This window comes from Protopterus annectens, chromosome 4.part0, assembly GCF_019279795.1.
Source record: "Protopterus annectens isolate FY-2018-M chromosome 4.part0, PAN1.0, whole genome shotgun sequence".
Taxonomy (NCBI): Eukaryota; Metazoa; Chordata; order Ceratodontiformes; family Protopteridae; genus Protopterus; species Protopterus annectens.
In genome coordinates, this window is record NC_056733.1 from 1619008072 (window position 1) to 1619025919 (window position 17848).

General features: G+C 39.6%; 1 protein-coding gene across 2 annotated transcripts in view; it reads right to left on the reverse strand.

Annotated features, from left to right (window-relative positions):
- The window catches only part of TNIP1 (TNFAIP3 interacting protein 1), a 739301-nt gene that overhangs the window by 227351 nt on the left and 494102 nt on the right, over nt 1–17848 (reverse strand). For both annotated transcript variants that reach the window (XM_044069404.1, XM_044069403.1), the window contains exon 12: nt 11466–11594. In XM_044069404.1, the coding sequence (XP_043925339.1) occupies nt 11466–11594 (129 nt within the window). The remainder of the gene's footprint in view (nt 1–11465; nt 11595–17848) is intronic.

Consider the following 17848-nt stretch of genomic DNA (forward strand, 5'->3'; position numbering starts at 1 on the left):
CCTACTGCAAGGTAGGGAATTAGGAGTGATGAGACTGTCTGGAGAGCAATGTAGCAAGTTACTCCTCCTCAGCAGGTGGGCAGGCTTGTCCCCAGCCTGATAACAACCTTTGAGTTTAATTGAACACACAGGTTTTGACTTCTTACTGCTCTCTGCTCTGCCATTGGGATTTTCACAGGGAGGACTGAAAAGTATCGCTTGCGTCAGTCTGTGTTAAGATTACAACTGACAACTGACTGACAAGGACAGGCCTAAAGGGAACTGGCCATTATTTTTTTCCCGTGGTCTTCCTCACATACTCTAGGAGATTCCCCTCCAACCTGCAAATAGAGGAAGGTGTTTATTTCAGATTATGTTGCAAAAACTTAAATAATTCTGTTTTACGTCCAAAGAAACCTTTATTTTTAAGGAAAAAGTTGACATCTATCTGTTTTATTCTCAATCAATGCTGTTTATTGTTTTTAGCCTACTTTTTTTTAATATGTATTTTACTAGCTATGGATTTTTTTATACGTATTTTACTAGCTATGGAGGATTAATACTAGTAGTCAGCTTCTCCTGAATAAAGAAAAAAAATTGTCTAGATGAAAACAACTGTGTGGACTACTTTGTCAGTCTGTAGTGGTGCCAGGATTTTTTTAACAGACTTTTTAACTCATTCGCATCCATGATGAGAACTGTGTATGTTCTAGAATGCAAGTATGCCTATCATGCCTTCAGCACTAGAGAGCACTCCACTATTTTGCATATCAATCATAAATTTACTAAAAATATTAGAGCTGGAGAAACATGGTCACAGAATACAATGCTGGTGCATCTCTAATATTACATTGTAAAATATCACGGTTTCCTTTGACTTTTTTTAGATAAAAAATTGAAGCTGTTTATTATACTTTACTTGGAGTTCACAAAGAGGATAGCAGCACCAAAAGAACAAGCATTCACTGTGTGCCTCTTCTTAAGTTAAAATAAGAAAAAAAAGTACTTTTACCTTACTTTTGCATGCAGTTTTAAAAGACACTCAGCATAAGAAGTTGACAGTCAATCATCTGATAGTGGACCTGTCCATCTCAGAACAGTTCAAGATTCCCGCTTTACAAATGGAAAGTGAACAACTGATAAATCTTTTGCTACTACTGGTTATATTACACTGGGGGGATTTAGATCATCTTTGTCTTGCTTTGTGGAATGTCAGAGAGGAGGAGAGCCTCAATATTTTTTTTGGTTGGTCTCTTATCCGGGGTGCTAACCATCCACTACATGGTTATTTTCCCAGCTGAAACTCGCTGACATCCTAAAGCTATAAAAGAGAAAAGAACTCACAGTATGGGATTTCTCCCAACATGAAGCAGAAAAGGAGAAAAGAATGAAACTTTACGCTAACCTAAGGAACAGCACCCGAAAAAGAATGGTTTCAGACAGAGGCAGTCATGCCTACTCAGGGCCACTTCGTTTAGAGCAGACGACTATTTATTGTTAATCTTAATTTGTGAATGAAGGTCAAACAGAAAAAGATGTAGGCGATCACAGATTATGCAAGTGCTGGTTAATAAGTGGGTCAGATTTTGCATTGCATTTTTGTTTTTTTCCTCACAGAAGTTGTGATATTCTGGCAAATTATTGATTTAATAAATAATGACAGGCATTTCAGTTTCACACTTTGCATCCACCAGAAAATTCTTATTAATGCAAAAAAATGTTATTTTTGCAAATTTACACGAGTATGATGCCTTCCTCATTTGGCACTTTTGACCACCACCATTTTTTGGCGTCTTTAACTCAGTGAGGGAGGGGTGTGTGTGTGTGTGTGTGTGTGTGTGTGTGTGTGTGTGTGTGTGTGTGTGTGTGTGTGTGTGTAACAGAAATCCATATTTCTCAAATACCCTGGTTTTACGTTACATTTTTGGTTTCTGCTTCCTTATGGTTTTGATAGACTGGAAAATTACTGAGAGCCCTAAATAACTTTGTATCCATCAGAAAACTTGTGTTAATGCAAACCAAGGTACTCCAGCAAGATTTCAAGTAGCACTCTGTTTATTTGGCACCTTTGTCCAGCACTATTTTTGGCTTTGTCACTCACTGAGTTAAGGAGTGTATCTTGTGCATGTAAATACATACATACACCTTTACATAGATGGACAGAAAATTTATATTAGGTGTGTGCTTGTGCATGTGTCTTGGCACAGTGGTAAATGGGAACAAGTGCTGTAAAGCTTAAAAGTATTAGATTTAATTTTGTTTTGCTTTCATAATCAAGACGTGTGTGTGCATCTGCATTTGTTTCTCATACGTCTCACATGCCTCAGATTTTTGTCTCATAATTTTGGTTTGTTCCTCATAAAACCTGTAGTTTTCTGGGAAATCGCTGAAGATTACAGCCACTGAATAATGGCATATAAAATGCAAGGTAATGAAATACCTTTGGATTTGCAAAGTTTAAAAAACCTTTTTATTGTCAAACCGTTTCTGCAATAAGGAAATGTGAATGCATGGGTGACGGTATATGCATGTGGGGAGGAGGTAGTATTTGTGTGCTTCTATGTGACTCAGTGGTTGCTTCAGAAGGGAATGCAAAGCACACTCAAATGTATTGTGTGTGTGTGTGTGTGTGTGTGTGTGTGTGTGTGTGTGTGTGTGTGTGTGTGTGTGTGTGTGTGTGGGCCGTATTAAGGTGGGTGCTAGTGATGCTGCAGCATTAGGCCCATTCCTGAAATAGGACCAAATGAAAAAAGACGAAAATTTTCCGGAAGCTGAACAATTTACCTTTGCTATATAAACCTCAAAATAATTCTTAGAATGAAATTTGGAGTCTGACTTTCGGACACCTATACACAGCATTACTTATTATACAGTTACTATTATTCTTTGCACTGTGACATAACTATAATGTTGTTGTGTTTATTGTTAACCGAAGATTTCAAGTTAATGCTATCAATTTTACATTAAACAGTTTATTTTGTGCTATATTTTGTACTGTTTCACGTACGCTTGCTATGGCGTCTCAACTCAGTGGATAGGATAATGTGAAAAAGAAAAGGAAAGAAGCAGCAGAACAAGAAAACCTTTCGGCGAAAATTCCAAAATTGAGTTCATACTTCGGAATACGAGCATCTTCATCTCAATCGTTTGCATCGGATGCGATTGCGAGTTCGAGTGCTCCTGAAGACCAGGCCAAGCAAGATGAACCTGTGGAGGCAAGAAAGAATAAAGAGTGGGAAAGTTCAGCAGAGAGAGAAGAGGTGAAAGGAGACGTGATCGCTGAAGCATTGGCACCGACGCTGGAGGCTTTCACCAATGATTTGGGACAGTGGGGTGAAATTGATGCTAACACTCAAATATTGGGCGAAGAAAGGTCCAAAAGACTGCCAACACACTGCACTGAAGTTTGAAGAGAGTGCCAGGAGAGTCGTTCCAACATCGATGCATCAAGACCTTCTTTGTGCGTACGCATCCACTCAATGGCGAAAAATCTTGTAGACAATGGTTGTGCTACTCGCCTTCAACAGGGAAGGTGTTCTGGTTTGCATGTAAGTTGTTTACCGGCAGTGCTGTTCAAGCGACCAAGTTTGTTTCTGGCAGTTTTGACAACTGGCGGGCAGGCGAATCCAGAATAATAATGCATGAAAGCAGCGATGGTCATCACAAAGCTATGTTGTCCTTTGCGAGCTGTCAGAGGGAGGCTGGTAGTGTTGACTACCTAGCTGCCAAACACATCAAGGAAGAGCGGTGTTACTGGCACCAGATTCTGAAGCAGCTCATCGACGTTCTGATATTCTTAGCTGAGCGTGGTCTTGCTATAAGGGGCATGGATGAGATCATAGGTTCAGGTCATAATAGTAACTACCTTGGCATCATTAAGCTGTTGGCAGAGTACGATACTCTTCTGGCTAGCCATATTAGAAAGTATGCGACCCATGGGAATGGTCACGTTTCCTATGTGTCATCCACAATTTGCAAGGAACTGGTGAAGCTCATGGGACAAAAGGTGCAGGACACCATCCTGAAAGAAGCCAAGGAGGCGAAGTATTTCTCTGTCTCGACTGACTCGACACCTGACGTATCACGTTATGTTATCCGGTACGTTCTGCCATTGGGCCCAGTTGAACGGTTCCTGACATTCATGCCTATGATGATGAGACACACGGCGGAGCAGATGGCTAGCATACTTCTGAACTTTCTGAAGGAAAAAGGCTTGGATATTGCTAACTACAGAGGCCAGTCGTATAACAATGCGTCAAACATGTCAGGACGGTACAATGGTGTCCAGACAATGGTGAAGCGAGAATGTAAATACATTGCTTTTATTCCATGTTGCAACCACGGCCTAAACCTGGTAGGAGATCAGGCTGCTGAAAGCTGCGGTGGCTGCACCAGGTTTTTCGATTTTATCAATGGACTATATGTATTCCTGTCTGACTCAACATATCACTGGCAGTGACTAAAGAATCGCTGCACGCTGATGCTCAAGGGTTTGCCTGGAACCAGATGGTGTGAACGTGCAGATGCTGTCAAAGCGCTAGTAGAAGAGTGGAAGAGCATTCAGGAAGTCCTGGATGAGCTTGCAGCAGATAAGGAGCAGAAGGCAGATACGAGAAATCAGGTTGAGGGATTTTCGCTCAGAATGGACGAACTTGATACAGCAGTTATGGCTACTAGCTGGAACGATATCCTTGGCCATCTCAACAGCACGAGCATTAGTCTCCAAGATCCTACAGTCAGTCTAAATACAGCAACTGGCTTGATAGCATCACTGGTCGACATGGTTCAGTTTGCATGGGACAGATTTGACGTGTATGAGCAGGTGGCGACAGAAAAGGTTCAAAATGGCGAATACAAGGCTGAGCAGCATTGAGGCCATAAGCGAAAGTGAATGCCCGATGAAGGAGCTACAAATGAAGCAGACCTCAGCCCAAGGGAAATGTTCAAAACTCAGATGTATCTGGTCATGATCGACAGTCTGTTAGCTGAACTGGAAAAGCGGATGAAGGCATATGACGATATTTGAATTTCTCTCGGAGCTAACGTCATTAAGCATTGAGCAGATTGAAGGACAAAGCTAAGAATCTCGTTTCCTCATATCCAGATGACTTGGAAGACACACTGGTGGCTGAGCTGATACAGTTTGCTGCATTTATGCGCACTCAAACCGGTGACTGTGAACGAATCAGCAGAGCTTACCATGTACAAGCTTTTATCATCATTGAATCTTTCCAAACGTTGAGATTGGGTTGCGCATCTATCTGTGCATGATGGTGTCCAATGCCTCCAGCGGGCGGAGCTTCTCAAAGTTGGGAATAGTCAAAGGAGAGCTGCGGTCCTCAATGGGGCAGGAAAGGCAAAGCATGCTGGCGCTTATGAGCATTGAGCATGAGCTGCTGCGCAGCCTTGACTTCATGGACACAATCGAATAATTTGCGCTTGCTAAGGCTCGAAAAACAGCAATATAAGTAAGCAGCACTAGCGCAGTAGTAAGAGTGACAATATGCCTAGGTAGGCTAGGTTAAGGTGATCTGGTTTAGCCTTTTCTGCATTAAGTGCACTTTTCAGACAATTGCTATTGAATGTTGATGTTACATAGCTTGATGTTAATCTCGAGCTGTTACGATAATACGTCGACAAGTCATTATTATTATTCATGTTCAATAAAGGCTGGCTGGTTGCATCACAAGCAATTAAGGCTTCTTGCTCGGTCTGAGTGCGCATGTACAGTGAGTGTCGAATGCACATTCACCAATGCTGAGAAAAAATAGGCCCTTTTTGTGCTGCAGCATCAAGCCCAATTCGGTCTTAATCCGGCCTTTGTGTGTGCGCGCGCATGTGGGGTAAGGAATCTTGGTTGAAAAAAGTATGTGTTTTTGTGTAGATGTGTCAAACCCAGGTATTTTAGCTAGGTTTCCAGCAGTGATTATATGTATGTCAGAGTTTACAAAGGGTACAGGTCAGTCCCACTGGGCTTAAAGTCAGTATACTTGGACTTTACAGCTAGATTATCCATACTGTTTCTAGAGTGCATGGGTATGATGAATGTGTTGTTCCATTATCTTTTTCAGTAGCTTTCAGTGCTATGGACACAAATGTCCACATATTTTGACCACTGTTCACCAATTATCTGGTTGCTTGGTCTAGCTGTGTTGAGTGCAGGTCTTTTAGCTATGCTTCCAGTATACATTTGGTCTGTTTGCAAAGGGAATGTACTGGTTGCATCATTAGGCCTACAGTCAGTTTACTTGGACTTCACAGCTAGATTATCTGTACTGTTACCAGAGTGCATGGTTATACTGAATGTGTTGCTCTATTATCATTTTTAGTGAGTTGTTCCATCATCTTTTCAGTAACTGGGTACTATGGACACAAATGTCCACCTAATTTAATTGCTGCCCATCAATTGTTTGGTTGCTTTGTCTGGACATGTTGAGCACAGGCTTTTTAGTTGTGCTTCCAACCTACATTTGCTGTATGCCAGGGACACTTTTCATTCACTACAATTTATGTCTTTATGTTTCAAGCCATATAAGTTATGAAAGAAACATATTGCCTTTTACTGGTGTGCTTTTTGTTGAACAGCTTAAATGTCTTAGCAACAGCTCAAAATGTTTGTATAGTACTGGTCAACAATGTGGAACATATTGTGTTTAATTCCTGCATAGAACCTCTGGCGGGGACCGAGCTGATTGGGATGGTATCATTGGAATTGTGCACTTGGACTGTAATTCAGTATATCACATGCCCAGTCACCACAGAGGTCATGTGGTCAGAGTTCATTCAGATGAATAGGGTACTTGGCAACACAAAAATTAATTCTCAGTTTTCTGGTTGGAAATACTATGAAAGCATGGCCTTGGCACTTATCAATAATTGTATTAATAACTTGTATCATAATATGACTACATTGTACTTCACGGTGTCAAATGAAAACTTAAATAATACTGCAACAGTTGCCATTGATACCAGCTGTTTGTGTACTACCACTTAGCATATATGTATATTTGTTCAGTAATAAAGTATGCGCACTAGTATAATTATCATATTTCTGTACCCATCTCTGGCATTGTGTATTTGGGTGACTGTGATTCAGTATTTCACATGCCCAGTCACCAGACAGGTCATGAATGGCTCCTCAGATGAATGGAATACTTGGTGACACAAAAATTATAATTTTTTTCCTGGAAATATTACATTCATATTTAAGGCAAGTGTTCATAATTACATTTAAAACTTCAGCCAGAGGGTATTTAAATGGTATTCCATGGTATCAAATGAAAGTGTACACAATAATTAAATTTTGCAGTGATAGTTAGTGGCTAACGGCAGATATTTATATATATTTGTCCATTAAATATGCAGATATGCAAATTATTCATAGTTATGCAAATATCTCAGTAAATGGAGCGGCATCTACAAATCCAGTTTGCAGAAAAATGAAGATCACATCTACCCAAACAGAAGCCACACTGATAGCTGGGGTCTGTTTACTATTATTGCAGAGATAATACTTGTTTGCATATAATTTTAATAAGTAACTATGTATGTTATCTAATTACTTGTTCAAAATAAAATTACTATTATGGCTGGTTAACATATTAATATCACTGTAATGAAGAGGAATATGTGCTGAATAACTTTCGTATTTTAACTTTTTTTGTAACTTTCATCATTTTTAGATATGTGCATTTGTTTACAGCAAGGGTGAAAAAGTACATTCTCAGAATTCTAGTTCAGGTGAAGGCTATCCAGGTAGGAGCTCTTCAAGTGTTAGAAGATGTGGAATTCTACTCAGGCTAGGTGTGAAAGAGCACTGGTATTCAGGAGATATGTAACTAAAACACTGGTATCTTCTTAAGTGATCATTAGTATATATCCCATGGGCCTCCACTACAGGAGTTTTAAGGTATTGCACAATGAAGATTCTAGCTTGGCTGGGTCTTTCTTGCAGTTTTTACGGAACGGCTTGTATGTGTTACCTTTTTGGTCATATCTACATCTGTGTGTGTGTATATACATAAATAAACAAATATATATATATATATATATATATATATATATATACACATACATATATAAATATATACATATACACAGAGAGAGAGAGAGAGGTATGACAGCTAGTCAAAACGTTAATAAACGGCAAATGACGAGTGCAATTTGTACACCAGTAGCTGATCGAAAAACACAAAAGCAAAAAACAAATCAGCACCTCCCTACCCCCTACTAATTATATATACCAACTGCAAGATCACACTACAGTGGGGGAAGGCCATATTCCCCAAACCCCAGGCTACCCCACTCTTGAACAAAGCAACTGCTTGCACATATCTTCTTCTTCTTTCGGCTTTTCCCGGTTAGGGGTCACCACAGCGGATCACCTGTCCGCTCATGATTGGCAGTGGAGTTTTATAGTGTCGAGTTGCCAGCCCGGCGCCCAACTTTCCACAGAAGGCGCACACATGCACAGACTCACACCTAGGGCCAATTTAGAGTGTCCAGTCCACCTACTGCATGTCTTTGGGATGTGGGAGGAAACCGGAGCACCTGGAGGAAACCCACGCGACCACAGGGAGGACATGCAGACTCCGCACAGAAGGCACCCTAGCCGAGAAAAACTGCTTGCACATATGATCATCTGATTTTCAGTCACCTGTGGCAGCATTTTCACAGGTTTGACAAATTGTCATTTTATAACTTGTCTGAAACCCATACATATATACTCACACACACACACACTCACACACACACACACACCCACACACACACACACACACACACACACACACACACACACACACACTCACACACACACACACACCCACACACACACACACCATTCCTAGGATGGTGGAAGGGAGTGAATCTTTAAAGCTACAGTGTCTTTTTAAAGATCTACTGTTATGGTAGCACAACCATAAAATAGTCTTCAGTAAGGGTCACTGACAAATTAACTTTACTACATTCTTCATGGAGGCTCAATGTGACAATAATTGTAACATATGGGCAGTTTTCTAATCTGCGACTTATCTGGGAGGTGGCAACAAGTTCCAGCACTATTCTAGATAATGATATATAGCCCTACACAATTTACCGGTTTCTGAAACATGCATATAACATAAACATTTATATACACACTGTCTATTGAAATAATGCATCAAACATGTTATCATATATTTATTATATGACTTTAAATTAAACATACAGTAAAAGCCAGGAACTCCACCTACAACAGTAAAACAATGAATAGCTCAATAACCCACAATCTTTTCATCCTATCACACTATCAAATGCAATGGCAAACTACATACTCAGATGTGTCTTGAGAGTTTCATAGCAATAGGTAAACCAGTGGTCCATACAAAGTCTTCTTATTGCCTGTTAGGCACCAATCTTTCTGTATCTGAATTTGTAAGCCCCTTGTTATCATACTGGAGTTTTTCCTGCATGCACAGCAGATGTAGGCATTATCTCTTTTTTCAGAAAACTGGTAGGTGAGTGTTCTGACTGAAAGCTACTAATAATACAGTTTTGTATGAAAAAAGGATTTGTCTTTCAAGACACTCATAGAATACTTAAAAGATTCCTGTCTTGGGGGGGGGGGGGTTACTTGAATGGAGTTAACACTGAAGGCCCAGAGTGAGGTGAAGAAGTAGACATCTTGGGTAAGTTTGTGGAGAAAATTTCCAAACTTGACTAGAAAATACCTCAAAAAATTGAGAAACAGCAAATACAATCATATGAATAATTATCACAAGTTAAGTGCGTCTGCCTCACAGCCTTTACTGCTTAAAATCAATTGCGTTCAACTCTAATTGTACAAAGTTTGTACTGAAATCAATTAATGAAACATGCACCTGCCCATTACTTCTTTGTTGAGATAAAAGCAATTGCAATGAGGAAGCAAAGACAATAAAGAGATGAAATGCTCTCAGCCCCTCAACTGATCTTTTATGTTTGACGGGTCTTTAAAAGAATATGTATGAAGTGATGTGCATAGGCAAGGGTTATCTTTTAAACTGAAAAAACCCATAAACAAACAAATTGTTTCCTTAACTGACTAATTACAAGGAGTGCTACAGTGGAATGCAATTGACTATTGGCTGCAGAAGCTAAGAACTGAAGAATTTAAACTTGGAATACTGTTGATTTTAAGGGGTCTTTTTTGATTTTTTTGTTTGTTTATTTCTTTTCTAGTAGTGCATTTAGTGAACTTCTGACAAAAAATACTGTACAGGAAGTAAAAGCATGTTCAACAGATTACCTACTTTTTTAACAAAAGACTTACTCTGCCTCAAATTGTTTCAGAAACAAAGCTGTAACACTAACAATCAGACTGTGAATTTCAAGTGCATGGGCTCATTTTCTAACTTTTCTTTAAATTAACATTTTAGGTAGGTTCTCAAATGCCTCAATGCAAATCACAGTTAAAGCAACATTTTTGATGGTCTAAAGGCTTACTATGAAGCTGAACATTCAGGTACTGCTCATTCACCACAGAGTTCTCTCAAGTAAAAGCAGCCTGTATATTTCTTTACATCTTCAAGCAAGCAAATACTGTGGAATATTTATAATGCACTCATCAAAATGTCTTTTGGTGCTAATGAATTAGCTACTCTAGAAAACCACAGTTTACTTAGAATGCACAAAAACAGAAAAAATGGAAACTGTAGAAACATTTTTTTTTTTATTTTTACTTCAAAAAAAGAGGATGTTTTATTGATACAAATATAGAAGTGCTGCCTCTTTCTTTTTGAATAACTGGGTGAAAAATATGGTACTTTCATTCTGAAAACTGCTCATTCACATGTTATTACTTGGGGAACCAATGCCAACCCCACCAGGTTTTCAAGAAAAAAGTGAAACTAGATATTTCCCATAGAACCAATAATTATGATCCTTTCTATTCCATCAACCCTTTTTTAAAATGGCAAAGTTCCAGTTCTAATTACACTCTGAGTACAGCACATTTGTGGAATAACAAAAAATAATGTTTGAAACTGTTTAAAATGTATTCACTTACATGCTTTTAACCAAAAAATGACCTATCTTATAGACCAATTTTAAGCCATGATGTCTGCCAATATGTTGTCAATTTTCTGAATTAATAAGTAACATAATATACATTTATTCCGCAGTTAATTTACTACAGTTTGCATTAGTCATACATGAACAAGAATGTTGTATCTTTCGTTTTTTCCCGGTTAGGGGTCGCCACAGCAGAACTCCGGTCCGCTAATGATTGGCAGTAGATTTTTACATACAGAGTTGCCAGCCCTGACGCACAACCTTCAACGAAGGCACGCTCATTCACGCATGTCTCCACACAGAAGACGCTTTAGCCGAGAATCGAACAGGACGTCTTACTGTGAGGCGACAATGTTACCGCAGCACCACCACCGCAGTCATACATGAATGACAAGAAAACACAATTTTATTACAACTTTGAAAATAAAAAGTTCTTTGGGAAAAAAGTTACCTACTTTGTTTAGACGAAGGATCTCCTTTTCCTGGTAATCTCTCTGCTTACTGAGAGGGCCAATCTGATCTTGAAGAAACTTAACCTTCTGCTTCAATTCATTCACTTCTAATACCATTTTCTCTTTTTCACCCTTTAGTGGGAGTAAATGAGAATTTAGACTTTGTTTTTTTTTTTTTCATTTGTTTACTCAGATAAGTTCTCTCATAGCAAGTGAGCACTAATTTAGCTGCAATAGTTAGATGAAACTTTTTTCCAATAGATGCCAGCTGAAGCACAGTTGAACCCAAACAAACAAGTATCAAAAACACTAACATAATCAATCAGGAAATACAAACCTAATTGCAAAATGTTCACTTTCATGATAACCTTTCATTATTTCCGGAGACAGACACATGCATAACTGTAGAGTCAAAAACATTACGGGGATCATTGTAAAATTACTGTAAAATGAGACACACTGATCAGCTATAAGTCAACCAGTTTTCCAAGACTGTGTGCCCCTAATGTTTGTCTTTCCCCAGCTTGGAGCTAACCTACAGAAAGAAAAAAAGGGATTATGACACACAGATATATGAAAAGAAAAAAAACTAAAAAAAAAAATAGGTGCTGTGCCACACTGTTCTGGGTACTTTCTGGAAAGGCTCTTGACTTGGTCAAATATAGCAAGACCGGGGAGAAGAAATTACTACACATAGGTAACAAGAAAATCTCTGAGGATGTAGCCAAGGCACTTAAGGCTATAAAAGCTATTAACTGTTTCCTTACCATGCATAAGCTTACTGTCAATTTCTTAACCCATTTTCTTTCTGAATGCCTGAAAATATAAGTCTGTTAAAAAAGGCTAAAATCATTAACACCTGACAAGATGAACCCATGGAGAGAACAAAAGAGAAAGCTGACAGTATTTGTCTACTGGGGGAGATAAGTAGCTGCGTCAGGTGGATTACTTGACCAAGAAATTACAGTTGTGTAAGTAAACTTACTATAACAGTATATATTTGAATGAACACAGGTGCAGTAGCCTTTACTATATGGAGTTATATCCTGCATACGATATAACAGTCAGCTAGCTTACAAAGATTCAGGTCACCTTTCATGCACCTAAACCATTAGTTAGCTCAAGCTGAGCTCACTAAAATAAAAAAGACAGGTTTGGGCGCCAAGCCCTTCAGTGCTTTCATGTCAACTGAGAGAGAGAGGCTGAGCACTAGGTGGACATTGTTAAAAAAAACAAGAAATAAAAATCCACACCGTATTATAAAAAACTTATAATAAAACGGGGGGGGGGGGCTGGAGGGATGCTGTGGCTACTGCAATAGTGATCATTTGAACATCTACTTTTATGTAAAGTTTACTTGCACAACTGTACTATGTTCTTCATATCGTTCACTGCTGCAGTAACATGAGATACATGGATAGATTACTATAGCTTTTAACAACTGGAAAGTGGAAGAAGTGTCCAGGAGCCCCTGGAGAATGGTCCTAACAAAGCTTGACCTACACCTGGAGAAGGAATCTAGCTTGTAATGCTTTGTAAAAGTATGTACGGAGGACCAAGCTGCTGCTACTAGAATACTTTTAGAGTCCAATCCTTTCCAAAACACCATCGATGAAGCCAAGGCCATGATGGTATAATGTGCCTTGACCCTGCATGGAACGGTTTTGTTGAGGTGGGAATAACAAAAGGTAATAGCCCAAGACAACCATTTGGAAATAGTCTGTATTAACACAGGTTGTCCCTTCTTATTACCTTCACAAGAAATAAACAACTGATTGGAAGTTCTGAAAGATTTTGTTCTGTCGAGAGAGTACCCGAGCTCTCTGTGGACATCCAAGGTATGAATTATCCTTTCTCCTTCATTTTGGGATTCAGGAAAGAGCACAGGGAGATAGATAGTTAGGCTCAGGTATATACAGATACCACTTTAGACATGAAAGAAGGATTATTTCTCAAAGAAATTATGTATCTATGGAAAATGTGATTAGGTTGACTCACCATAACAGCTTGCAACTCAGATACTCTTTTTACAGAGCAACTAACAAAACTACTTTCCAAGTTAATAGATGAACTGGTTCAGATGGAGCAAGTGTTAATATATCTGACACAAAAATTTGATTCCAAGGAGGAGCCCACAAGTTTTCCTGTAGGTCTCCTATGCAAAATCTCTTTCAAAAACATTTTGGCATGGGAGTGCACTGAAAAAGGGGGATCCATGAAGAACATGCTGAAATGGCTAACAAATGATCCTTGATGGAGGAGTAAGATAGACCATAGGAAAGGGAATCACACAAATATTGCAAAACCAGAGAACCACTAGCCATGATTTAGTGCTGGCTGTGTTGTTGCCACCAAATAGAAAACCTTTACCATTTGCCAATATATATGATTTTCTAGTAGCAGGCTCTCTTGCTTCTATCCGTACTTTCTGCATGTCCTCAGTAAAGAGGTGTCTAAATCGTTATTAAGACCACATCGCTGAAGCAGTCAGTTGAAGTTGCTTGGGGTTGGGATGTATCAAACAACTCTGTTCTTGTGTGAGTAAATCTAGTCTGTGAGGAAGCCTGTGGTAATTGCTCCTGGCCAATTACAAAAGGAGGGAGAAACTTTGATGCCTGGAACAGAAGTAAGATACCACAATGATCATGGGGGATTCCTTCTGAATCTTCAGAAGTACCCTGGATATCAGTGGAAAGGGTGGAAAAGCATACAGGTGCATTCTTGCCCAAGAAAAAGAAAAGACATCTGACTTCCAGGCCTTCTTGCATGGAGTCCTACAGCAGAATTTTGTAAGATGATTGTTCAGCAAGGAAACAAAAAGGTCTGCTTGAGGAACTCTCCACAGATGGATCAACTCTTGGAAGACTCTTTGATCTATTTTCCATTCATGAGAATCTGCCTTTGCCCTACTCAGCTTGTCTGCCATACAATTTTGCTCTGATGGAATGTAGGAAGCCTGTAGAGTGACACTGTGCTGTAAAGCTATATCTCATGCTAACATGGCTAGTCTGTACAGGGGTGGTTGGCATACTGGTTACGGTGTTTACCTTACAAACATAAGGTACAGGGTTTGATTCTCACATGGGGTAATTAGCTAGACTTAAAATGGCCGACAAGGGCAATTAGCCTAGTATGAATTATTGAATCATCATCATTGTAAGACCTGGCTTCCCCTTGCTTGCTTATGTACCACATCAGAGTGGTATTGTCTGTAACAACTTGAAGTGGTCCTGGGAACCAAAGGTGATTCACAGAGTTGAGTGCCTTTATAATGGCAAGCATGTATTTTGCATTTATTTGCTTGGTGTCTCTTTGTTGTCTGAGATACCTTGCATTTTTAACCCCCTTGACACTGGACCCTAAGCAAAGGCTAAGGCATCAGTGGTGACTGACTGCTTTGGAGCAGGAGGAGAGAAGGGAATAAAAGGCTACCTGGATTCAGGGGATATTTGGTGTATCCACCAAGTGATTTCGCTTCTCAGAAATCCCAGAACTGTAATCCAAAAAGACAATGGGGGTTGGTGCTGGGACCAAAGACACTTAAGAAAGCATTGCATCTTTCCTCGTGTGGTGTCTTGCCAGAGGTGTCATGAGAATCACAAATACCATGAGACTCAGAGTGCTGAGGTACTTCCTTGCAGTGACTTAATTCTGTGTAGAACACCTGCAAAATACATCCAAATACAGAAATATTGTTCTTGTAGAAGAAAAGCTCTTTGTACTGTGTTGTCTAGCAGACATCCTAGGAACACAGTCCTGTGTGATGGGAGTCGAGAAAGACTTCTGAATGTTCACTTGGAATCCCAGTCTGCATAGGAGATCTCTAGCACAGGAGAGAGATTACTGACATTTTGAAAAACATTATGCAAAGATAAGCAGGAGACCTAAGTATGGAAAAATGTAGATACTTTGTACCTGCAATATGGTGTAAGGAGAGTTAGACATGCCTGGAACAGTGTATAGCTGGAAGGGTAATGCAAAGAACTGATAATGTGATATAGACACAGAAAACCTTCACAAACATCTGAAGTCTGGATTAATAGGAATGTGACACGAAGCATCTTTTAAATCTAAGGTTACCAAAAAACTCAAATGAGGAAGAAGAGGTAAAACATTGTGTTGTGAAAGCATTTTGAACCTGGCACTATCACAAGCTGGTCCAGCCCAAGTCTCTAGGCATTTTCTTTCTTTCTTTGGCACCAGAAACATTCTTGAATAAAAATCTCTTTCCTTCTGGGAAGAAGAAACTGCTTCTACTACCCCCTGAGAAGGCATATGCTGTAGGGCAGGAGGGAACCGAGGGGTTTGGTCTGATGGATGTGAAATAATTCACTGGAAAGGAGGGATTTCTTCCCACTACCATCTGTACCCTCTGCTGAATCAGTCTCAGAACCCATTTGTCTGAAATAATCTGTTGCCAAAGAGAAAAATGGAAAGCCAGGTTTTCTGGAAGGGATAAGGGACTACTGGGGCAGAGGGGGAGGGAGGCAAGGTCCCTTACATAGTCATTCTGACACATCTGACTGTCTTTTGTTTTGGAGAGGTTCCTGCTTTCTTTTTAGAATCTCCCTGCCATTGTTTTTAAATGTCTGCTTACCGGCATTTTTCTGAGACTGTTTATTTTGTTTCTAGATAAAATTGGACAAGGAAGAGAAAAACAAATTTAGAGAAGGGCTGAAAAATCTGAGAAATTCCCTGAAGCAGCTTTCTCTTCTCATCATATTATTTTTTTGATAAACTCGGAAGGAGATGGATCAAAAACTATCACTATCCAAAGGTGAGTTTAAAATCGTATAGGTTATATCCTCTCGGAGGTTTTGAGAATGCAGCTAGACAAACCACTTCAACATGCTACCAGTGGCAACAGAGTCAAACACACATTAATCAATGAGTAGTGACCTAAGAAACAGAAGAAACTAGAAGCTAAACCACTCAGAAGATATAAGTATTGTACTTAGTATAACTTGGCAACTGCGTTGTCCATTTTCATTCTTCCTCACTGTTGGGTCTTTGGATCAGACTCAGCTGTATCCACAAGACTTTAGAATCTCAGTCTCAAGCTCCTCCCTTTCCCATGATACATCATACCTTCCCTACAATGGATATAAAAAGTTTACACACTCCTGTTAAAATGCCAGGTTTTCGTGATATAAAAAAAATGAGACCACAATAAATTATTTCAAATATTTTCCCAATGTTAATGTGACCTATAACCTATACAATTCAATTGAAAAACAAACAACTCTGTTAGGGGCAAAAATATAAAAAATAAAAAGCATACAATAAGCTGGTTGCATAAGTGTGCACACCCGTAAACTAATACTTTGTTGAAGCACCTTTTGATTCAATTACAGTATTCAGTCTTCTTGGGTAGGAGTCTATTAGCATGGCACATCTTGACTTGGGAATACTTGCCCACTCTTCCTTGCAAAAGTGCTCCAAATCTGTCAGACTGTGAGGGCATCTCTTGTGCACAGCCCTCTTCAGGTCACCCCACAAATTTTCTATTGGATTTAGGTCTGGGTTCTGGCTGGACCATTTCAGAACTTAAATTTTCTACTGTTGAAGACATTCTTTTGTTGATCTGGATGCATGCTTGGAGTCACTGCCATGCTGAAAGGTGAAATTCATCTTCACCTTCAGCTTGCTAGAAGACGCCTGAAGGTTTTGGGTCAAAAGTGACTGGAATTTGGAACTGTTCATAATTCCCTCTACCTTGACTAAAGCCCCAGTTCCAGCTGAAGAAAAGCAACCCCAAAGCATGATACTGACACCACCATGCTTCACCGTGGGGATGGTATTCTTTTGGTGATGCGAAGTGCTGTTTTTGCGCCAAACGTACCTTGTGGAATTGTGGCCAAAAAGTTCAACAATGGTCTCATCAGATCATAACACATTTTCCCACATGCTTTTGGCATTCATGATGTATTGTTTTGCAAATTTTAGCCAGGCGTGGATGCTTTTCTGTGTAAGAAAACGCTTCTGTCTTGCAACCCTACCCCATAGCCCAGACATATGGAGAATATGGGAGATTGTTGTGACATGTAGTACACAACCAGTACTTGCCAGAAATTCCTGCAGCTCCTTTAGTGTTGCTATAGGTCTCTTGGCAGCCTCCATGACTAGTTTTTATCTTGTCTTTTCATCAATTTTGGAGGGACATCCAGTTCTTTGCAACGTCACTGTTGTCCCATATATTCTCCACTTTTTGATGACTGTCTTCACTGTGTTCCATGGTATATCCAATGCTGTGGAAATGTTTTTGTACCCTTCTTCTGACTGATACCTTTCAACAATGAGATCCCTTTGATGCTTTGTAAGCGTTCTGTGAAACATGGCTTTTGCTGTAGCAGGCAACTGAGTAAATGTCAGGAAAACCCTACTAG